Consider the following 22,821-nt stretch of genomic DNA (forward strand, 5'->3'; position numbering starts at 1 on the left):
TGCCGTACATGCTACTCCAGAGTTTTTGAGCACCTGAATCTGAGACATTTGGAAACTATTGGCCACTATTTTAGTTTTAAAACTCTGGGGCTGTGTTGTAGTATGGAGGGACAAGAACTTAGACATTTAGAAAAGGCGAAGTAGTCAAACACATTCGCTATGTAATAGGTTCTTATCTGTCACAAGATTCTTCAGTGTCATTCTGTTCTTTCCATCTTTTTTTCCAGCAACAGTAGTTTAGTAAGTAACCAAAAGTCTCATCATTGAGGACCAGTCTACTGTCAACATAAATATGAAAGATGTTAAAGTACTGAAGATTAGGAAAGTAAGATTTGTTATCTGTTGAGATGAATTGCTTCGAGCCTGATCACAGCGATTGTCTCGGTCATATGAGGGTGACAGATAGCAGTCACAGCAGCAGCAGGAAATCAGCTGCTCCTGATGCAGCTCAGCAGGTTTCCTGTCTCCTGTTGTCCTACACCAACAGAGGGGGTAAGATCAGAAGACAACTCAGGGACTGACAAACACTGACCGCCACACAGCCCCAGGGTCTTAATGTGACAGTACAGAGTAGATGGTCCGACCGGCATAACCATCACAAACTGTGATCTGTGTTTGTTTGTCTATGTTTTGTCATCTCTCGCTTGTAACAGTGGAAGATAAAATCACTAATTACTTTCTACAGGAACAAGAGCTTTGTAGAAAACGACTGAAGTAATTTTAGATTCTGAAGGAAGAGCGAGTCGGCATATAAACCCAACTTTTAATGTCATTTAGTCAGTTAGTCTTCAGCTTCATATCTCTGCTCTGTTTCCTTGATACACTCTGCTCAGATTTAAAAAGACAGTTTAGAAAGTCACAGTAGTTCATTGATTTATTGAGCGCTTGGCAGTCAGACGTCATAGGATGTGTGAAGGCACAGAAGTTAAAGAAGACTGTAGATATGTTGTGATACACCGTGAAAAACACATTCTACATGCTGCTCACACAGAGGCAACGACTTATTAAGATGCTTCATAAACAGAATAATAAAACATTTACAGCAGAAAATCTTTCACCTGAACAACAAACCTGTTTAACACAGGGACTCAGCTTCATTTGCAGGTCTACAAAAATACTTTTATTATAGAGAAAACTATAGGAAAGTTTACGTAGAAAATACTAATCTGATGCATTTCAACAGGCAATAATAGAACTATAATCATTTACATTCATTTACCTTTAACAGTAGAAGAGTTTGTGTTACAGGATTATGTCTTCACGTTATTATTACAAACTGTGTGGATTTTGTGTAACTTTTCATCAGCGTGGATTGCCTTTGGCTTTGTATGTCTTCAGATGCTGGGTTAGCTCTTCAATACGTATGTCCTTCAAGTGAACCAGATGCTCTAACCTGCTCACTTTCATCTGCAAGATCTACACACACACACACACACACACACACACACAAAATATAGGATGTGGTAAAGCCAGAGCAAGTTTCTAAAACTGACCTATTTTACTGAAACTTGAGGTGTTGCAAAGTGGTGTCATTATTTGCTTTTTCTTGAACTGCAGATGTGACCACAGATGGAAAAATATAAAAAGAATGTTGTATCCGCTGAGCAGAAGCTGATTCACTGACCAATGATGACACAGTGTATGACACATATCGCACGCACATACACACTCAGAACTGTGACAGAACTGTTCCCCTACTGAACATCAGAAAAGGGAAATGATTTTGTTTGCAGCTGTTTGACTAGTCAGCATTAAGATTCCTGTAATTTGTGTGTGTGTGTGTGTGTGTGTGTGTGTGTGTGTGTGTGTGTATGTGTGTGTGTGTGTGTGTGTGTGTGTGTGTGTGTGTGTGTGTGTGTGTGTGTCTGTCTGTCTGTCTGTCTGTCTGTCTGTCTGTGTGTACCTCTACAGTCTCCTGCAAAGCCATGGCAGTTTGTTCTTTTTCCTGCAGGATTATTCTGTATCTTCGGTCCATGTCTGTGTAGGACTGTACTGTGTGCTGCGGGTTACTTAAGAAGAAAATAAAAGCAATCACATATTATTTCTATTAAACATAAACACAGCTATAGGTTAATTTAATTCAAATTAAAAGCAAGATGTTGTCATACCCGTTTCTTTGTCTTCTGTCATCATCTTTTTTTATTTCCTCTTCTCTCAGCTGAGCCACTTCAGTCTGACGAATTTCTAAATACATCAAAACAAGAGTGTATCATTTCTCAGAATATAATATGACTGAAAACTCATCAGTTACTGGAAACCTGCAGGGTTTTGTCCAGTAATAACATGGACACTACTGGGCTGAAGGGAGGAGAATAGGAGGCAGATATGTGATGAAGACCACAAGAAAAGTGGAGACCTGGGAAAGTAAAATGATAAGATACAGAAAGAAAAAAATAAGGAGGCCTTTCGGTTGAGCAGTGCTGAGCTCGGGCCAGCGATAAAGGCCATCTGGCGATGTTAGAAGCTGATATGAGGACCTGAGCTGTGCAGCTGATAGTGGATGAGGTGGATGGGCGGAGGAGGAAAGAGCAGAGGGAGGAGGCGCTGGCCTGGGGTCAGCTCTACAGGGTTGTTCCAGGGACAGATTAGGTGTGGGAAACGGAAGAGGTACCCGTCATGGATTCACTCCCTAAAGGTCGTGGCATTCTCTAATCAGTCCTCTCTGATGTTGTTAAAGGTATGTTTGTGTCTGTGTGTGGTCACGGCTATCTCTGATTATCATTTACTGAGAGTGGTTGGCAGGGCACAGACCTCGGACATATCAGGACAGACAAGAGAAGACAGGAAGCAGACAGCATCATGGAAGAACATTACTTCTCTGACACAAAAAGAAATCACGTCAGTGTTTCTTGAATATGCTGATTTTGTGTTTGTCAGATGACCAGTAGATACAGTAGTTTAAAACTGTCTAAATTTATACCCACTTCCCTCCCTGTGCTAAAAATAAAGACAAAATTTGGAGTCTGCAGCTTCAATCAGGATAAGAGACTGTCTGTGTCGGCTAATACGCTCCACAAATGGATATATCACGCGCAAGGTCAAAACACAGTCATCATATTTTTTAAGTTAATTCAGCTCATTTTATTGATTTACAATGTTTTTTTAAATGATTAATTATAATCATTGTAATCACTGTTGTATGTATGTGATGTACATGCCTGGTGCCATATATGACACTAGATGTCAGTTAATCAGAATATTTTTAACATTGCTGATTTGTCGATTGTGTTTTTGGATTAAAATAAGAAATGTTTTGTGTAAAAGCACAAACATAATAGCCACTCTACCTGCAGGAGGTTTCTCGTGGTACCTGGTGTCAAAATATTCCAAATCCTGATTTCAAAAGAAACAGTTAGTTCAAAATGTGGTTATTTTTCTAGCTTTGTATAAATACTTTGCTCACATACACAGAGGGATGCTTTGTGAATACCATGGAAGAAGTAGTAATTCATATTTTGTAATTAGCATTCAAACGAACAAACAAAAAGTGACTCATAGTATGTATGTCTCGGAGGAAATGTATAAACATACAGTGCACAGCAGTATGTTGTCTGCAGTCTGCTCCAGTTTCTTGTCTATCTTCTCCCTCAGGGCGCTCAGCACAGGCTCTATCACTCCTGCAGTGCTCAGTGCAATCCTCTTCACTGTTTCTTCAGGCAAATGAAAGTTCAGCTTGGAAAACACCTTCCTATCCACAGACGAATAAAACCACCACAGATGGTTGTAATTTAAAAGGCTACAATAGGAACAAGAGATCGAATGTGATTTAACTGATGATGAAGGAAGGGTGATGATAAACACCGGAGGGAACGACATGTTTACAGTGAAGTCCCATGAAACCGTAGCTGGACATGTGCCACATCAGCAGAGGGTTTGTGTTGGACTGCAGAAAAACTTTTAGAGCACAATTTCACTTTTTACCCAAAAATATCAAGGAGGTTATGGTTTCACCCCTGGCCTGTTGTTTGATGGGCAACAGGATTATGCAAGTAATACTTTTTCCATGGAACTTGGTGGAAGGTTGAGACTTTTTTTTTTACATTTTCATCAATTTCCCAGAGAAGAATATATTAATCTTGATGGGAAAAAAATCTGGCAAATTTAAAGGACTGATAACTATGAGTGTGGGAAATTTGGGTCAAAATAAAAATTCACATCTAATTCATTTAAGTGGTTCACTTTGGGGGACTGCTGGGCCCTGCCACACAGGTGTCTTTGTGGTGTGACATTCACTTATAGCACTTCCCAACGCTTTGCCAAATCATCCACCTATTTAAGTGGTACACAGAGATTGGTTAACACTCTATGATGTACATACTATATTTGTGTTTCTTCAATGCTCAGGTATTATAACATCTCCACTGACAGAGTATTTAGACCTCTGGGATATAATCTCAGGCATATTTTACTGATTTGTCATCCATTAGCCTGACTCTGTAGCCGAGTTCAACCTAACTCCTCCAACTCGTGCAAATCACAAAATATGACCACATCACACCCGTTCCTGCCTCATTGAACTGGTTACCTTGTGGTTTTCAGAGTTTGTTTTAATTGATTTTAATTTTTTAAATGACTGAATGGCCTTGGACTGCCTCACTTAGCAAACCTCTTCCCTTGCACCCCTGCTCATAATCGTTGATCTGCTAACCAGCTGTTTCTCTCAGTACCCAGTCAGGGCTGGAGACAGATGGAGGTAGAGTATTCACTGTTAGAGCTGCACCGCTATAAAACTACACCTCACTTTGTTGATCAGACAAACTATCTCAGGGTCCTCTTTTAAAAATGCATTTTTATAATTTGATAGTTTGTGGTTTGTTTTATAGATTTAGTTTGAATTTGTTTTGTTGTCTGCAGATATTTTCTGTCTGCAAAGCACTTAACCTAAAGTATTGAAAAGTACCATATAAACTAAGTTTATGATTATTATTATGGTTGTATTTATAGATGGAAAACCCCTTCATTTTACATTTATCACATCTTTACACTGGTAATAAATGATGACTGGAGGGATCATAATAAGTCACAATCACCACAGGCAGTCTGGATAAACAAAGCAGATGTTTCTTGCCTGTTGAGTTGGCTCCAGTTACTGAGCTTCTGTGGTGTGGAGTTAGCAGGAACATAATTGTGAAGGTCAACAAGCTTTGGGAAGAAATATTTCACAACCTCAGCAGCCATCACTGCAGAAGAGGAGGAGGAGGAGGAGGAGGAGGAGGAGAGGCAGGTCACAAGTTAATGCAGAAACAAGAAGAACTTGAGAGGAGCAGCTGGAGAAGGTTCGTGACCCATTAATGCGAGCTGCTCCTCCACGGGCTGCTAACCAAGCGAACTCTTTACCTCCGTCGCTGAAGTCTCTTGTGATGTGTCTCTTCGGTCGGGACAGCGATATTTTATCTATCCACGCGTACAAGTCCTGAAGCTCCTCTTCGTTCAGCTCTCGACTCATTTCCGTCGGGTTTCCCTGCCTGTTTGTAAAGATGCGAACTGTTCTCACCGAGCTAGCTTTGTTAGCTTCGCAGGTTGTTAGAGGCGTTGCCGGGGCGACCGCTGAAGTGCTATGGCAACGTAAATAATGGCGAGAGGAGGAGAGAGAGAACCGAGTCAGACCGACTGTGCTGAGTCACCTTTATTAGCAAAAGAATAAAGAACTGATTTGATCAAAATCATCAAAAGAAATAAATAGAAACATACACAAACAGGTTTTCAGTTCAAAGCATGGTTCAAAGTTTGCAGGGAGAAAAAAAACTGAGAAAATAAGGCAGAAATCCTCAGTGTGTGTAAAAGAGCAGTCATCGGCATCCATGAGTGAAAGAGTGCAATCATGTCTGCTGCATAGAAAATACAAATATACAAAATCCCTTGAAGAATTACAATCAATACGCATCAAGTCAAAGCACCAAGCAAAACAGCTCCAGGTAATAATTTAGTCCGACAGTCAAGCACACGTGTGTTAGTACAAAAAGAGTTGCGGTACATCCGTAAAGTGCCCATGTTGGTGCCACATTTCAAAATCCCTTAACTTTATTTCTTAGAAAATCAGTACCAAAAAAAACATGTGAGGGACATGTAACAGTTAATCAGTTAAATTAGATTGAAACAAATTGCCTCATTAAGTGTTCACATGTACCAGGATCAAGGCAGAGTGACCATTTCCCTTAAGATTTGTTTAAAAATCATCATGGCAGCGTAGCCATTTGTCAGTTTTAAAGCACAGAAGCTTGTCAATCGTGGCTTCGGATTTCCATTAACAAGCTGAAGGCCAACACAAGCAAGACACAGACGGGGCGGCTGTAATCCTCAGGGGAGACCGCAACAGAGGGAAAAAGCTCTGTCACTTAACATTGCTGATCCTTCAGTGGATCTTGTTTCCATTGTCAAACAGACAAGCGTCTCCTGAGAGGATCTTCTGGGTCCGGCTAGGTGGGACAAAAACTCCAGGCCTCTGTCAGAGGATCCCAGTGTTTACACCGTGCTGGATTATGTGTCATCTGGGCCTGCTGGGGGGCATCAGAGCAGCTCTCCCTGCGAGCTAGAAAAACAAACACACTGTTGATGAGTCTCTCTCAGAACAACTGCAATTTTCTTCCTCCAAACCCCATCTTATGTGTAAGCTATTATTTCAGCACATCTGTGTTTAAGCTGTCTGTTAGACGTTTATGTGCTTACTAACAGTGAGCCACTGCTGGTTCATTACACAGCTATGTTGGGACAATGCCTGAAACCACAGACGTCTCCAGAAACGTGAATACCTCGAATAACACTGAGGATGTTTGGATGCAGAGGATTTTGGGGGAAGTTGCGGCTGACGGACTGCGTGTCTGCATACGTACCAGCTGAGTGTGAGGCAGCGGAGACAGGACGGAGGACGGCTTCGGCTTCACTGGAGGCATCGGAGGCTTTGGCTTGGTGATCTTAAGAAACCAGATTTTCACGGTTTAAGAGGCTGTAGCAATGTATTAATGCAAATATATATGGGTGGGTTAAGTTAGTTGTCAAGTACCGATTTTGTTGCAAGTGGCGGCAGAGGTCTGGATGGAGGCGGTGGTGGCTTAACCTGATAAAATAGATAATAAATACATAGTTTAACAAAACAAACCTGGAACCTGGTGTCCTGGGAGAGGAAACAAGATCAACTCTGTACCAGTTTTACCTCAGTACAGTTCGGCTTGGTTGAAGCAGACAGTGGCTGCATGGACGGCCTCACAACCTGAAGAAAAAGATTTATCATTTACAGCTAAACAATACAGACTGCAGCAATACAAATCCATTTCATATGTGGATATTGAAATAGTAATTAATTTAAATAATTCCGCTTTGTCAGTAGATGACATTACCTTTTGAAGCTTTGATGGCTGAGGCACAGCTGGAACAGCTTTTGGTGGCTGTAAGGGGCAAAAAGAGAGATGACTAAACTAAAACTAAGAAGTACATGACTCTAAAGTTTCTTAACCACAAACCTTAACAGTTTTTGCAGTTTAATGACAATAACAGTCCGTTTATAATTTAGAACTGTAGAGTCGCACCTCTGGAGCTTATTGGTCATTCATGTGTGACTATGGGAAACTTTCTAAGGCTAAAAAACTTCTCACCATGATGACACGGATACAGATGCCAACTACAGCTGCCACAAATGGAAGTATAGTGTCTAACTCACACATACAATATCGGTGTCAGAGTATCTCTTCTCTACCGTTGGGTCATCTTATAAACTCACCTCTGGAGCTGCTCTGCTGGGCTTCAATGCTCCAGTGTGCGGTCGGGCATTGGCAGAGAACAGAGGTTTGCAGGGCTGAGTGGCTGAAGACTCCACAAACGTAGGTTGGCTGATGAGTGTTTTCCCAAGACGGGGGCTGTCTCGTGTGCTGCTCGACCGAAACACCGGGTTTGACTGTCCGGAGGTAGACTGAAGGCATCTGAAGTGTAATAAACACAGTGGCTGAAATTAAATATGGAAAAGAAAAGAGCTTTGTCTCTATAGCTTCACTTATGCACAGTGGGACAAACTTTACCTCTTTGCAGGTCGTCTTTTTCTGACACAGCACATCAAAATCCCAATGACCAGGACCCCCAGCAGAAGTGCTCCAACCACCAGCAACACAAGAATCACCAACATGCCTGTCTCTGCACACACACACGAAAACACACAAGCACGCCACTGTAACGAATTGTTGTTGGCAAAATTCTGAAATTAATATTCTGTTTTCCATTAAAACGGTACTGTGCTGTAGAGAACAATGCATTCTGGGAAGTATTTATGAGCAGCCTGCTGTTTTCCTTAAGATATTGCAATATACTGTCAGTATCAACGACGGAGAGGTCCTGCAAAAACGGAATGCTACTATATTTCTAGAAGACACATGTGGAACACAGAGTCATGAAGCATACTCTGGACCTTTTTTTAGAGGATCATCCATCTGAATCCTGCATTTTATGAACAAGTCTTCAGGAAGTTGAAATAAACTTTATCTGTCTTGCATCGTTTGCTTACGTCTGCTGTCTTTAAACTGACTCAGACTGATTAGAACTGTTACTTAGCTAGCTTGCAGCACATGTATGTGGTCCTCTGAATTAGCCATGTGGTGACTTGTGAGTACAGCAGAGAAGCTAATTTTTAAATTATTATTTTGTAGGTTAGGCCAAATTCTTATCAGCACTTAAAAGTTATTCTTATTGGCTTTTGTATTGTCAGTTGAGTTACAGCTAGGTGCATTATTGTGGGTTTGTCATCTTCTGTACATTTTTACCACAACCTTAACTCCACTCCAGCATAATTTCTGCAAGTGTTTTACAAGGTTTATCGTTTTATCACATTTTATGAACATACTGGTAACTGTCATGTTCTGTTGTGCATTGCCTCGAATCTCCAACTGTAGTGGACATCTTTGTTTCTATCATCAAAAAAAAGTATTTCAATTGGTGTTGCCTTTTATAAATAAATGTTGGGTTACTCAATTGATCTTGTTTTTTCTAAGTCTCCTCTTTTCTATAGAATGTTAGTTTGCTGTATTTTAGTTATCTTAATCATTCAGTATACCTTGTACAGAATATCAAATCAAAATCGCGAACCAAGGTTTTTGGTTTTCAATTTATAGGAATTGACTGTCATCCATGCTGCTATTACATTACATTGTACTGATTTTGAGATTATGTTCAATTTCCATTTAAAACCATATTGTACAGACTGATGCTAATCGTAAACTACAAATTTAAGAAGATACAGCGCAATAGTGTGTTATAGTATGTGGACATCATTAAACTGTAAATTAAGGTTACAGTGAGAAAATGGTAAATTCCTGGCAACCCTGCTGCCAGCTGTTTACTGTGAAAATAAGAAAGTAAAGCAATGCACTGTAATTCAGTGATTTTTGTGATTACGGTAACGCACTGTCAAGTTGATTACAGCATGAGTTTTGTAAATTAACAGTAAAGAGCAGGCAACCCTGGTGCCAGCAGTTAACTGTTAATTTACATGAGAATTCTTTACAGTGTTCTGACGACCATCTAGTTATTGCTCATGGACGAGCACGTGTCACCTGCTCAGGCAACAAAATTCACTGTAACATCATTACTGCATTTCTACAGACTTAGCGGGGGAATTCCATGAGATCTCTGCTCGTCTGTTTGAGTTCATCAGCACAGAGCTCAATTGTCTGAGTCCATGAGACGTAATAAATCTTAGGGGAAAATGCAACATTAGAGGGACGGTCATGTGTAAAGCATGGCAATTTAAATGGTCAAGGGACTATCGAGGATGATGTGGAGCGTGTACCTTCAGGCAGCTCAGACTGCTGCACGTTGCAGAAAGGTGGGGCCCAGCCGGGGTCGCAGTGACACTTACTCTCGTGGTTGCAGACCTGTCAGAGACCACACTCAGTTATGATGTCACAAATCTACAGTGCTCCAACGTGTTGTGAGGTCAGAACATTTTTTACCCCGCGGTTATTGCATTTGGCCGAGCAGTCATTTGTCCCGTACGCTTTTACGTTTGTGATGTCTTGACACCGCTGATTGTAGCATACCTGAAAAAAAGAAAAGATGCCGTGAGGACACTGTTTACCAATCTGTAGTCCATGGAAGTTTTCCTTAGGGGCAGTTTTCTCACCATGTTGATGCCACACTTGGTGCCCGTAGGTACCATGCCCAGATCTGCAGGGTAGTTATCCTCAAGGTTTATAGTGGCTTCATTGCATATTTCTCCATTTCCGACTTTGTAAAAGGATTTCCTGGATGTTACAGGAAACTCCCACCCACCTCTGCAGAAAAGCGTCCCACAGGATTGATCTCTGTAACAAAAAAACCCCACAAATCGATAAAAAACAAGCCCAACAATACGTGAATATGAGCTATTTGTCTTTTGATTTCCTACCTGCTGGAACATCTCTGGCTAAACAGTGTTTTTCTGCAGTTTCCATGAAGGTAGAAACAAGCATTTGCAGCCACTTCAGCGTCTGAACAGACACATAAAAAGACAAAACAGCTGCAGATGTAACAATCCTGATGTATCAGAATCAAAGCAGATCCACACCAAACTGTAATTTTACCTGGACCCCATAGTCTCTTGCAGTGCTCCTGCTGTGAAGGACACTGTCCATTGTAGCAGTATCCTTTCCCACGGTTGCAGGACAGGCCGTTTTGGGTGTAGGCATCAGTCGGACAGGAGTCCGAGAAGCCGGTGCAGTACTCAGCTAGGTCACAGTCCCCTGCCTTTGGTCGGCAGACACTGCCTGTTGGTTTCAGCTGTGGAGCAGAGAGAAACACAGATGGTGATGTACCGACTTACTGAAAGACGTTCACTCACACACACCCGGCCAGATGGCACAGTCAGACAGTGTCTTGCTATATGGTAACACATTTAGTATCAGCCTGACTTCCCTCATCTAGAGAGGACATAGTGAGTGTGACTTACTTGGCAGTTGTGGCAGCACGCTCCCTGTGCACACTGGGCTCCCGCATTAAGTTTGCAGGTAGTGGCATTGCAGCAGGCATTCTTGCATTCCTATGAGGCAGACCGAGGATAATATGATTCAGTGCTTTAATTCTGTGATTTTATGCATGCAGCCTGTCTGAGTGCAACATGCACATACGGACCTCCACGGTGCCACAGTCACACTCCTCTCCAGGCTCCAGGAAGGCGTTCCCACACACTGGCCCTCCGTGGATGCGATTGGTGGAGGGGGTGTCCAGCAGACAGGCCGGGTTCACCTCCTGCAGGAACTGGCGGAGCTGCTGCTGACTGCAGCTGCTGAACAGCTTAGGATACACAAGTCTGGAGGAAGAACAAGAGGAGAGGAGGTAAATATTAGAAGAATAGAAGAAGAGGTAGATGTGAGGGGGTCTAAGTGCAGGTGAGAAACGGAGCTTACCCAACGCTCTCAGACATGATGCAGTCTCTTTTAGTTACTGAGGATCCACAGACACAGTTTTCAGTGTCATGGGACAAACCCAGATTGTGACCCATCTCATGGGCAATAGTAGAAGCCACTCCAATTGGGTTAGTGTTATGGTCCTGTGTGTACAGCAGAAAAATGTGAAGTGACAAAATAAAATAAAAAACATACAAATATAAAGGGAATTAACATTAACATCGCATGATTCCCTTTCATTTCCCTCTGATTTCTATAGAAAAATGAGATTCACCTCATTGACAGCTCCAGATTTAGACGTGCACATTGCGTTGGTGTTTGCCAAGCCGACAGTGGACCCATCAAAATCCACACCTCTGAATGAAGAAGAGTTAAATGTTATTAGACCCCAGCTCTGACAGGTTCTATTAAAGGGGAGTTTAAAATCCGCTTACGTGATGAACTGTGCGTTGTCGTGCGCGGTCCTCGGCAGCAGACTCTTCTGACGCCACTCGAGGAATCGGCCAAGGGTGACCTCGGGGTTGGTGCTGACCTCTATCTGATCTTTGTACGACCAGATATCTACGCCGACCAGCATGACGCGGACACCCACGGGGCGATACAGCTAAACACACGATGATAAAAGCAAATGAATCATCAGGTAAATGGCTGATATCAGTATTTTTGGGGTGAAGCTGTAAATCACTGAGCGACTGATGCTGTCATACAGGGAGACACATTTGGGTCTGACGCCGTCATTCACGTGGGCCCTTCTCTTTCAGAGTACGCAAAGAGGATTGTGTGATATGTGTGAAAATTTTCAGCTTGGGTGTGAAGATTCACAGTCAAAGTTAGATTTTCACAGCGAGGGAACTTCTCATTCCCTTTTATTGGTCGACATCCAGTCAGTAAAGACCAGATAGTCTAAGGACACATTTCTGCATTGATTTGAATCCACAGTGAAAAGTCTGATGTGACACGTGGTTGTTGCTGCTTGTGGGAGAAAAATGAGTCTTGTCTGCATCCAAGGCAAATAAACTACATGACCAAGGTGGAATGCTCCATTAAGTCCAGAGGATAAATTATGTGAAATTACATAAAATTAAGCTTTTATACTCATTTGAACTTCAGTGTGGTCTTATTTTATATTCCTGGATCATTTTCTCCCAACATCAGAGGTTGTTTTTCTTTGCTGTTCAAACAAAACAGCGTTGAATCATTTTAAGTGACAGACGAAGAGAGAAACAAACTTACCTTGTCCACATGGTTTGCTATTTCAAGCATCCTGGTCTGTACTGTCCTCTTAGTGTCAAACTTCTTATACTAAAAAAAAAAAAATGTTTTTTTTTTTACTTATAAAGTCTCAGATATAAAACACAAACATTCCACATCTTGGGGGAAAAGTGAATTACAGATAATTATGATTAAATGTGCTGTGACAGACAGAAATCAAACCTCAGTGTGGTCGGCCACAAGAACCAGCTCCACTGTTCGGGGTTTTACTGCATGGTCTTTAGTCTGGGCTCCGACTTTCTGAATAACACAAGACATTAACAATATTAAACATTAGTGTGTGTGTGTGTGTTTAGTTAGACCCAGGTTATTGTTTCATGATGATTCATAAAGCCCACTAATCTAATGTAATGAGTTTGGTGTTACTGATAATGTATAGAAGCAACAAAAAATACAGTGAAAATCGTACAGAATAATTTTGATGCATACAAATATGGCATTAAGTAAATATGAACATGATATTTGCATTTTGAAACTAACTTTTCCAATAAAACTTTGCAAAATATTAAAATCAATGTATCATGTCTCTCTTCCTTGTTTCCCCGATGTCTGGTCTTTTTCAATCTTAGTTTGTTTGACTTAAATGAAAACTAATGTAAAGTGGATTTTTCAAATTACTTTCAATCATCTTTTAGTTCTCATGTAGTTAGAATTTTAAAATATCCCCAGGAAAGTTTGTTAAATTCAAAATCTGATGCAGATACAGAATTATCAGGAAGTCAAAATGCGCCTCGTGATAATGATGAGGAGCTACTCTGAACAGTAGTGTTTTATTGCATGAAAGTTTCCCTATATAATAGGAATCCATTTTTTAATTTAAAAGAATATTATGTCTTTTAGAGTTTTTTTAAATGAATATTGCCTTTTAATATTTGTGATTCCTTAAATTATGACCAGTCTTTTTTATTTTGCTGCCCTTGTAAAGCACCTGGTAACTTAGATTTTGAAAAGTGCTTGTAAATAAATAAATTATATAATCGAAGAACACAGAAAGTATTGGATATCAACAGTCGTATAATGTGTAGGTTTCCAACCCTGGTGTATCCATGTGTCTGTGTTGTGTGTCTGTGTCTTTACCAGACTGCTGAGCTGGAACAGTCCAGACGGACGAGCTCCGTGATCATAGTAAGTGGTTGTGTTTCCATGGGAACAGGAGCTCCTCTTCCTCCTCAGGTGTTTGTAGTTGTAAACAGCGTGAAGACCCTCGCTGCTGTAAGTTTCAGAGCTTTGTTTGTGCCACTGTCCCGCCTCAGGACCGGCCAGAGGCTCGATCAGGTACATCTGGTCCTGGAGAAGCACAAACCCCCTGCAGAGCCAAACAGGAGTTTCAGAGTGGACAAACACATGATCCTTTTCCTTTGCATATGTAATTCTCCACCAGTTAAACTAATCATGTGGCTGCCTTTGTTTTTACTTTCCACACCTTTTGACACTAGCATGTCTTTTATATTAGCAGCGGAAGGCGGCTTCAACTAAAGAAGTAGGATTGGGTTACATGTTTACATGGGGTCTTAATGGTCTGCATGAGGGAGCGAATGGATGCTGCGGGACTGATCGTCTCTTCCGATTGGACACGGCTGGTCATGAGTCACAGCAGGAGACTTACAATCCCCAATCATCATGGGTCTAATTCAATTTGGCGCTCAATTTAGAGAAACAATAACCTTTTGTAATTAGAGAAATAAATCTACATGCAGCATCACTCACTTCATTCCAGAGCACAGTCCCACGCTGGCAGACGAGTCCTCCACCCCCACAATGTGTCCGTGGTAGTAGCAGTGAACCTGGATAGACAGACGTCATTTCAGAACGAGAGATTTCTCTCACGCCTTTTTTTCTTTGTCTGACAAATATCGCAAGCACAGTGTGGAAATGTGGTCTGAAGATATAATCAACTGTGTGTTTGTGTAATGGTCAGAGGAAGTGACCTTATATGTCAATTCCTGTTCTGGGTAAAAATCAAGAATGACAGCATGTGATGTCATCTTTCATAATGAGGAACTTTGTTGTTGAGAAACTAACAAAAGCTTTAAAATGTCTCAAGACATCTGAGGAAAAGACTCTGTGTCTTACATATATAACATGATGACTAAAACCCCACTGGGCTTGGGTTTGCATGTGACAGAGGATATCCTGTACTTAATGCAATAAAGCCTGTATGCTCTGTGTAGTAGGATAATCATTTGATGCTGTATGAGTCTGAGTCACCCACATCACTGCATTTATTCTGCAATTTCAGCAAGGAAAGGGAAAATAAATGTCTAATTACCAGGTTTAGGTTTACTGTGTATGCATTAAAAAAACTCATAATTTAAAGTTTGGAATAAAACAGACATCTCCTTGTGATAAACTCAACTAATATAAGATATAGTTCATTATAAAGCAGGTTGATAGTGTGAATGTTTGTTATATTGTGATGAAAGTGTTCAAAGGTACATACCCCAAGATCTGGAATAGTTGTGACTTGTGCACCCTGATCAGAATAGTGTGTCACAGAAAAGTTTTTCCCGATTAGATCTCTGGAAAGAAAAGATTTGTCTCATTATATCATTGACATATCGATCAAGTTAGAGCAGTATGTGTCGAGCAGCACAGTAAAGAAGATCTCACTTGTTCCTTTCCAGATGCAGAGTGTAGTTCTGCCCTGCGAGTGTCAATGAGTACCGGAGTTCATCAGGGTATGTCTACACTCACACACACAGCAAGAGAGAGAGTCTTCCGTGAGATTAAACACAATACAGTGTAGAGTAGAGAGAGAGAGAGAGTGTGTGTGTGTGTTACCTGATGTGTAGCAGCATCACTGGTGAGTGATGAATCCTTCAGCCTCTGAGGTGTCACAGTTTGGTACTTCATCACATGAGGTAGAGTTGTCCTTACACTGCCCGCTGTTACTCCTGGAAGTAAAGTGATATTTCAGTAAAGGAAGAAAGAAAGAGACAAGGAAAGAGAGAGAAGGAAAGAAAGAGAGAAGGGAAGAAAGAGAGAAGGAAAGAAAGAGAGAAAGAAAGATACGATGGAGGAGTCGTACCCCATGAGGAGAGGAGAATTCCTAACAGATATCCAATATGAAGCATGTTGCTTTGTCGAACGGACTGTGTCATTGTGTGCTTTGCAGTCTGAGGTTAAAACTGAGACTCCTCTGCTCTCCTCCTCTCCGCCCCTCTCTCTCTCTCTCTCTCTCTCTCCCTCCCTCCCTCTCTCTCTCTCTCTGTCTGTACAATGTCCTGTACAATCAGAGACTGGCAAACCATATGAGTCACTGTGAAAACTTCACCTCAGAGTAAAAACCAACAGAATAGTAAATGTTGCACTTTATTGAAAGTAAAAAGTAATAATTCCCACTGGTGGATATGAGGTTAATCCTTTTTTAAAAACACAACTGAGACCTGTTTTCTTTCCAAACATGACTTTCTGATCGGAGCTTTTCTCATTATCAGTTGTTTCTAATCTATATGACCCAATCACATGTTTTCCCATCTCAATTTCATCAGGAACATAAATGAAGGGGAACCCCCTCATTAACTAAATATCCAGAGCAAGGGATCACGTGGCTCTGAACTTACAGCTGAGCCTACGAGGACTCTTTGTGGACTCTGGTGCCCCCTGCTGTCTAAACGGTGGAGCAGTCAGACCATTTATGTTCACACATGTCCATTAGAAACCACACAACATTTAGATTGTGTTGTGAATGCAGCGCGTATTTGCTGCACGGTTAATATTATACAGCCTGTATCTTAATAAAAACAGATGCTTTTGTAAAATAGCTGCAAAATACACGAGACTGATTTAAAAAAAAAAAGGAAACATGGGTAATTAGATTCGTTAGAATAAAGCAAAACTTACCTTCTTGAAACCAGATTCTGACGTTTAAAGGTTGTTTGAGTCCTTCTGGGTGCAGCTGCTCCCATGTTGAGTCTGACCAGCTGGGGGCGACAACTCACCAGTTAAATGCATATGCGTTCATGTCTCATCTTGAGAATGGGAAGACCTGGACACCTCAGGCAGTGGGCGATTTGTATATTTATAGTATAATAGTTTATATATTTACCTACACTTTTTGAAAATAAACAAAGAATTAAAATGTAATGATAGATGAATAATTAAGTAGGCCAGCGTAAAAAATAAAATAATAAGATCAAAAACATTTGTTAGAAGCTGTTATAGCTTTGTATTTGTCGCTTTCATAATAGAGAATTTTCCCTTATGTAGTTTTGCAGTAATAACTAGTAACTAGTAAAACTAAATAGTTTGTTTCTGTGTCCAATTTTCAATGAGAACAAACTTACTCAAAAAGTAAGAGTCATAGAAGAAACTTGGAGTGGCGACTGTTTTCCTCACTCTGCTGCCGTTACTTGAACGCAACATATGAATCCCGCCAAAGACAAATCGTTCGACGTCATCGTGCCGCGACAACTAGGACCCAAACAGAGGAGAAACGTCACCGGCGGTGCTCTGACACTCACCTGGAGGAAGAGGAGGAGGAGAACGAGGACGAGGAGGACGAGGAGGATGGAATCTGGTGGAAAGTGTCCGACGGAAGACTCCGAGGAGCGGGAGCGGAGAGAGACCGAGCCTCCGTTCAGCTTCAGGCCGCAGCTCGTCCGCCTGCACAAGGACCACGAGCTGTTCGAGGTAAAGTAGCAACAACGAGCTCCGTCTACTTCCTGGAGGAGGAACCGGCTGTAACGCGCTGTTTGTTTCCAGGATGGAGACATCCACAGACACATGTACCTGCAGGACCTCTACGTCTCACAGGCGGACGACCAGCCGACAACCAGGTATGGAACAAGTGTTAGCTTCTCTCAGTTAACAAGCCACAAACAAAACCTCAGCTACAGACGAACTGAAACATGTTCACACACTGATGACTGTTGGTTGTTCTTCTTGTGCTTCTGCTGTTTGACTGAAGAAGGTTGAACTGTGCAATGTTTTTATCAATCTGTTGACCCTTTTCATAGAAACAATAAATACATGAAGAATTTATTAAGCCAATAACTCTGCACAATAACTGATTAGAGTTTGTTGAGTCTATTTCATTACAGGGGAAATACTGTCCTCAGAAATGTAACAGCAGTAGGTAGGTGAAAGGTTTTTTAAAACTTATCACGAGTTAGTTTGTATTAGATCTAAGATTTTTATTGTCACGCTAGTTATACAAGTATAATCAGGTACAATAAGATACACTACTAACATCTGCTGTCTGCCATCCGATAACATCAACTGGTGGTAGGCATTAATTAGTGTGGTAGAACACACAAGGGATATTCATGTTAAAACATGGGACAGTGTTTAGTTTAAAAAGGCACAGAAGTAAAGATGTCTGATCTACTGAGCGGCCACATGGCTTTCATAGTACAGCCATACAAGCCAGTACCCAGTCAGATTTACCTTGAGCCTCAGTGTACCCTCAGGTTCGGCCTGTATCGTTGATGACAAGGCCATAAGACTAAGGTATACAACCGAAGTTATGTCCCTAATCTGCTGGTAGTTGGTAACTTCAATTTTGCAGAAGACCTTCTTGTCACCGTCTTGTCCTATATTTTAAAAAATTAAAAAAAACTTTGCTGGGAGGCTCTGTAATGGCAAAATAAAGTAGTTAAGTCAGTAATAAAAGACAATAGATAATAATAATAACATGTGGATTAGAATAAACTATTTATTTATAAAATTCAGTAAATAAATATGCGATAATAAAATACTATATACATTGTATAAAACAAACAAATATGTAGTGATAGACTGAATACTTGTAAATATTGCACTCATCATTGTGTGTGAATTATATGTTGAAATTAAATATTCTTTTCCAAGTTATCGTCACTATTGAGGTCATGAGACAGAGACATTTTATAATACATCATTTGCTGCTGTGTCAAGCTTGACACATAAATCTGGTGGCATCCTAGCATCTATATTTAACCAGTAATCTCTAGATACTGGGGAAAAAAGCAGCTTTGGGTTTTCCCCTTTTTACCTGTAGCGCATTGTAAAATCAGTGTTGTAGGACTGACAGTTACCTTCTTCCTCCTATTGTCTCCTATCAGCATATCAGAGTTCGCCTGTCACATCTCTGGCTGCAGCGCTGTCTTCAGTGCTCTGGAGGAGTACGAGCACCACTACAACTCCCTGCACAGACACGTTTGCTGCTCCTGCCGTCGCTCGCTGCCAAGTGCCCGACTCCTTGACATTCACATTCAGGAGTGGCATGACTCTCTCTTCACTGTCCTCGCCCAGAGGCAAGACATGGTGAGAGCCAAAGGATTTTATTTTATTTTATTGTTTCATACTCATCCATCGCGAAGGCGAAACCTTTAAGGATCATTTTTCTATCACACTTCCTTCACAATATTCAGTACCAGTGTTTGGTCGAGGGCTGTGGACACAAGTTCAGGACGAGTAAACACAGGAAGGACCATCTGATAAGAATTCACAAGTATCCTCCAGACTTCAGATTTGACAAAACCAAAAAGGACAGAGGGTAAGACTGCACCATTCACATTTTTGTCCACTAGATGGCAGCAAAATGTTAGTAGAAATGTTAATCGCAAAGTTTTGGGCCCGTGTTTGTTACAGGAAACAGGACTTATTTCTCTGAATTTAATAGTTTTGACATATTTCATGCATTTTTTTAACATAAAGTGAGATTTGCTGATGCTTTACGTTTCTTTTAAAAAGTCAACTCCACTGCAATTTGTTCAAAATTCACATTTCTTTATAATTTTTCAAACCAAACCGAGTAAAATGTCTTAAATGAGCTAAATTATCATATTTTATACTGTAGTATGTATTTTTCAACATCATATCTGTCTTAAAAGAACCAGAGAGATGAAGAGGCGGCCGCAGAAAGACATCGCCATGGAGTCAGTGGACGATGTGTGTGAGTCCGAGGGTGTGTGCGAGGTTATGTGTGATGTGTTGTCTGAGCAGCCTGAGCCTGGAGAGTCCATGGAGACACTTGTGGAGGAAGCAGCTGCTCACATGACAAAGACTGCTGCTGCCGGGGAGGACCCAGATCTCTCTGCTGCAGTACACAGCAAAGAGTGTCCGAACACAGAGACACTGAAACCACAATACTCCTACAGGTTAGTTTTGCAGGGAAGCACTGTCCTAAGTCAGACATGTTTGAGATGCTTTTAGGTTAAGTGTGAATTCAGGGAGAATTGAAGATGAGAAGTCAGTGGTCTTAAGGGGAAATGTTGAGGAGTTATGACATGTGTAATGACATATGAGTTAGAATAATATTTATTACAGCTTTTCATCTAATCCATAAGAAATCTGAGATATAAATCAAATGTATTTTTATTCTCTTTTCTCAGAGTCCCTTCAACTGTGTGCTTTGGTCACGGCTCCATCCGAGGCTTTAGAGGTCGGCGTGGGAGGAGGAAATGAAACGCCAGAACTGCGCCTTCTGTTTGATGTTCCTTTTTAAGATGATTAACTCAATACCCCTGTCTATAGAATGTATCCATGTGTCGTTAATGTATAGTAAAATGGCCTTTGCAAAAACTTTATTATAAAACTAAAGGAATTGACACCACATTGAATCCTGTTGTGTGTTACAAGGCAGAGTTAGACTGTACTGAGCTTAAATCACAAATGAGAAGGAAAATGTGAAGAGAAACAAATGAGATGAAATGACCAAATTTACATAAGAGATTTTAATAATTGTACAAAACACCTTTCACCCATCAAATATAAAATATCCTGTACATTAACGACTGATGTATTTCTGATTTATCTACATTTTGTAATGAAACCTACTGTGGTCTTGGACATTTAAGAGCTCTTTAAACATGTGCAATAAAAAGTTCTTTTTGAGGTAATGTAAGAAAAACCCATAAGATTTATTTAAATTGAAATTGTATTTTTATGGATAATAATATATATTTGTTTCTGTGGGGAAGTTTGAGATCATCATTTTATTTTTAATTCTGAATGTGGATATTTTAAACCTGAAGAACTATTTCGCAAAAACATTCACATGGTCACTTTAGTGAGTGGTCACTTTAGTGAGTCGTCACTAGTTATTGCTTAAAACCTAAAAAAAAAGCACAAAATGACCATGTCACAAATAATTTACTGCAGTTTGAATTTTAAATACTTCATAGAACAATTTGAGAAAATTATGAAAAGGCAGAACTGCTTCTTTCATTGACCTTCTGAAAAAGAAGCCAGCTTGTTTTACCAACATTTTTGCGTGAAAAATATTCCTCTCACCCATTTGATTTTTCATTGTAACAAAAAATATTTTACAAAAGTTTTCAGTCATCTTTTACTTCTTTTGCAGTTTGTTATTTGCTGTATGGAGGACTTTGTTTTTAAGGCAGATCTCCCAACGATGCAGCTCAGAGTTAGTGGGGGTTAAGACAAGTAGTACATCCCATACGGTCCACTGAATAGTCCCGGGACGGGCAGGGCGGGCCTGGGTCCGCTCAGGGCCGCGTAGAGGGACGGTGCGCCCATGGGTGCGGCGCTCAGGGGGAAAGGGAACGCGAAGGCCGGCAGCAGCGGCTTCGCGGCCAGCTTGAACTTCTCCAGCTCGGCCTCCTGGAGTCTCTTGGCCTTGGCCCTGCGGTTCTGAAACCAGATCTTGACCTGGGTCTCTGTGAGGCTGAGGGAGCCGGAGAACTCCGCTCTCTCTGCGATGGACAAGTACTGTTTCTGACGGAACTTCCTCTCCAGAGACAGCAGCTGCGAGGTGGTGAAGGGAGTCCTGGGTTTTCTGTTGTTCTTGTGTTTCCGCAGGTTGCAGGAGGTCGGGCTGGGGAGTCCTGGAAGCAGAAAGTCACATCAGTGGAGGAGAAAAGCTGTGATCCACATTTATAGTGAATCAAATTAAAATCAGACAAATGTCAAACACAGAATGGGCCTAAGGCACTTGGGTTAAAGGCCTGAGCAGTTTTCTGCAACTTGGAGCCTCTCAAAGTTTAAAGAACTATCTCGATCATCTCTAGATTTCTTGAGAGACGTGATCATTATTTTCTATTATAGAATTAGATGTTTTTGCAATTAACTATTCACAACCAAAACCTGATATTTCCAGAATAATTTTGTACAGATGGAAAGTTGAAACTTGCGCAATTTTGTAGTTAATAAAAAAGAAATATAGTTGCTTCACTCACTTGGAGGGGATGCGTAAGTGCTCTGAAACCAGGGCCCCGTGTCCTTGTCACCGGGCTCCACCGCCTCTGCTTTGGACCGGTGAAGTCCCCTCGGTGACGCACACTCGGTCTCCTCCGCCGGGACGCAGCCTGAACCTGCAGGCGCGGGGGAGTGGTGGTCCCGGCCGGGCGGCCTGTCTGACATGAGGGACTCCACACTGAAGGGCAGCTCTAAACTTTTGCTTTTACATCGTCTGACAGGCGACATGTCCAGCTCGTCGGTTCCCACGCCGCCAGCGGCTCGCTCCTCCGGTGCGGTGTCCCTCGGAGGCACAGCTGAGCGCGGTGATCCTTGCGCAGGATTCATTACGCACGACTGCGGTGCCATACAACCAGTTTATTCCGCCGTGCGCGACTCGCTGCCGCTGTTGTCTCTATGTGTTGTCGCCTTGAGGAGAATCTGTGAAACCGCCGAGGCTCATCTGACGTCGTGGAGCTGCGTGTAAACTTCAGATATTTGACGCACGGACCTGACTCACCGTCCCTGAAGTGCCACACATGTGCCTTTCATCTCACCGCGCGCCAATCAGTCTGTGGATGTTTCCAACCGACCGGAGCGGAACAGTCTGTGATTGGTCAGGCCGGTCGTGACAGAGCAGTGCCGTTCTTGACAGATGAAAACCTCCGATCACAGGCTGAGCTCGGGATTCCCAAGGTGAAGGAAATCAGTTTAATGTGTGCAAACTCACATTTAAAAAACATTTATGTTATTGTTTAAAATTAGTTGCCTGAAACATTTGGTATTGATCATATTCATAAGATTCACAATATTGGGCTACATTTCTCTCTCTCTCTCTCTCTCTCACACACACACACACACACCTTTGTACTTCTATCTTAGTGAGGACACTCATTGACTTATTACATTCCCTAGCCCCTACCCTAACCTTAACCATCCAAACTAAATGCCTAACCTAAACCTAAACCTAACTCTAACCCTCAAACCAAGTCTTAACCTTCAAACAGTCCATTGAAAAAGTGAGGAACATTCAAAAGGAACACACACACACTTTTTAATGAATGGA

The 22,821-nt window shown here is 41.5% G+C and overlaps 4 protein-coding genes across 5 annotated transcripts; 1 reads left to right on the forward strand and 3 right to left on the reverse strand.

The window, feature by feature from the left end:
* Positions 1 to 847: 847 nt before the first annotated feature.
* On the reverse strand, positions 848 to 5,570 carry spef1 (sperm flagellar 1). Its single transcript, XM_020096394.2, has 7 exons — positions 5,338 to 5,570; positions 5,069 to 5,180; positions 3,532 to 3,688; positions 3,288 to 3,333; positions 2,109 to 2,184; positions 1,904 to 2,009; positions 848 to 1,416 (listed from the first exon to the last, which is right to left on the reverse strand). The coding sequence occupies exons 1-7, from the start codon at positions 5,444 to 5,446 to the stop codon at positions 1,303 to 1,305; spliced, it is 720 nt and encodes a 239-aa protein (XP_019951953.1). The 5' UTR covers positions 5,447 to 5,570; the 3' UTR covers positions 848 to 1,302.
* Positions 5,571 to 5,611: 41 nt separating this feature from the next.
* Positions 5,612 to 15,807, reverse strand: adam8a (ADAM metallopeptidase domain 8a). The gene is made up of 25 exons (XM_020087808.2): positions 15,664 to 15,807; positions 15,417 to 15,529; positions 15,246 to 15,319; positions 15,076 to 15,154; positions 14,343 to 14,419; positions 13,713 to 13,941; positions 12,798 to 12,875; positions 12,597 to 12,665; positions 11,798 to 11,967; positions 11,638 to 11,719; positions 11,364 to 11,506; positions 11,089 to 11,266; positions 10,907 to 10,996; positions 10,542 to 10,737; positions 10,367 to 10,448; positions 10,103 to 10,283; positions 9,933 to 10,019; positions 9,770 to 9,854; positions 8,010 to 8,121; positions 7,715 to 7,913; positions 7,335 to 7,382; positions 7,151 to 7,207; positions 7,001 to 7,054; positions 6,831 to 6,911; positions 5,612 to 6,529 (listed from the first exon to the last, which is right to left on the reverse strand). The coding sequence occupies exons 1-25, from the start codon at positions 15,734 to 15,736 to the stop codon at positions 6,485 to 6,487; spliced, it is 2,682 nt and encodes an 893-aa protein (XP_019943367.1). The 5' UTR covers positions 15,737 to 15,807; the 3' UTR covers positions 5,612 to 6,484.
* A 1,178-nt stretch (positions 15,808 to 16,985) lies between these two features.
* On the forward strand, positions 16,986 to 20,469 carry znf511 (zinc finger protein 511). Of its 2 annotated transcripts, none has more exons than XR_011246031.1 (6): positions 16,986 to 17,267; positions 17,340 to 17,413; positions 18,680 to 18,881; positions 18,989 to 19,113; positions 19,563 to 19,717; positions 19,952 to 20,469. XR_011246031.1 is itself a non-coding variant. In XM_020087133.2 (6 exons), the coding sequence occupies exons 1-6, from the start codon at positions 17,001 to 17,003 to the stop codon at positions 20,022 to 20,024; spliced, it is 1,008 nt and encodes a 335-aa protein (XP_019942692.2). In that variant the 5' UTR covers positions 16,986 to 17,000; the 3' UTR covers positions 20,025 to 20,469. The 2 variants fall into 2 exon arrangements, 1 of the variants encoding a protein (XP_019942692.2); XM_020087133.2 differs by having other exon boundaries at positions 19,451 to 19,717.
* Positions 20,470 to 20,857: 388 nt separating this feature from the next.
* Positions 20,858 to 22,268, reverse strand: msx3 (muscle segment homeobox 3). The gene is made up of 2 exons (XM_020087145.2): positions 21,758 to 22,268; positions 20,858 to 21,406 (listed from the first exon to the last, which is right to left on the reverse strand). The coding sequence occupies exons 1-2, from the start codon at positions 22,122 to 22,124 to the stop codon at positions 20,997 to 20,999; spliced, it is 777 nt and encodes a 258-aa protein (XP_019942704.1). The 5' UTR covers positions 22,125 to 22,268; the 3' UTR covers positions 20,858 to 20,996.
* Between the last annotated feature and the right edge of the window lie 553 nt (positions 22,269 to 22,821).

The sequence above is a fragment of the Paralichthys olivaceus genome, chromosome 14 (assembly GCF_024713975.1).
Source record: "Paralichthys olivaceus isolate ysfri-2021 chromosome 14, ASM2471397v2, whole genome shotgun sequence".
NCBI lineage: Eukaryota > Metazoa > Chordata > Actinopteri > Pleuronectiformes > Paralichthyidae > Paralichthys > Paralichthys olivaceus.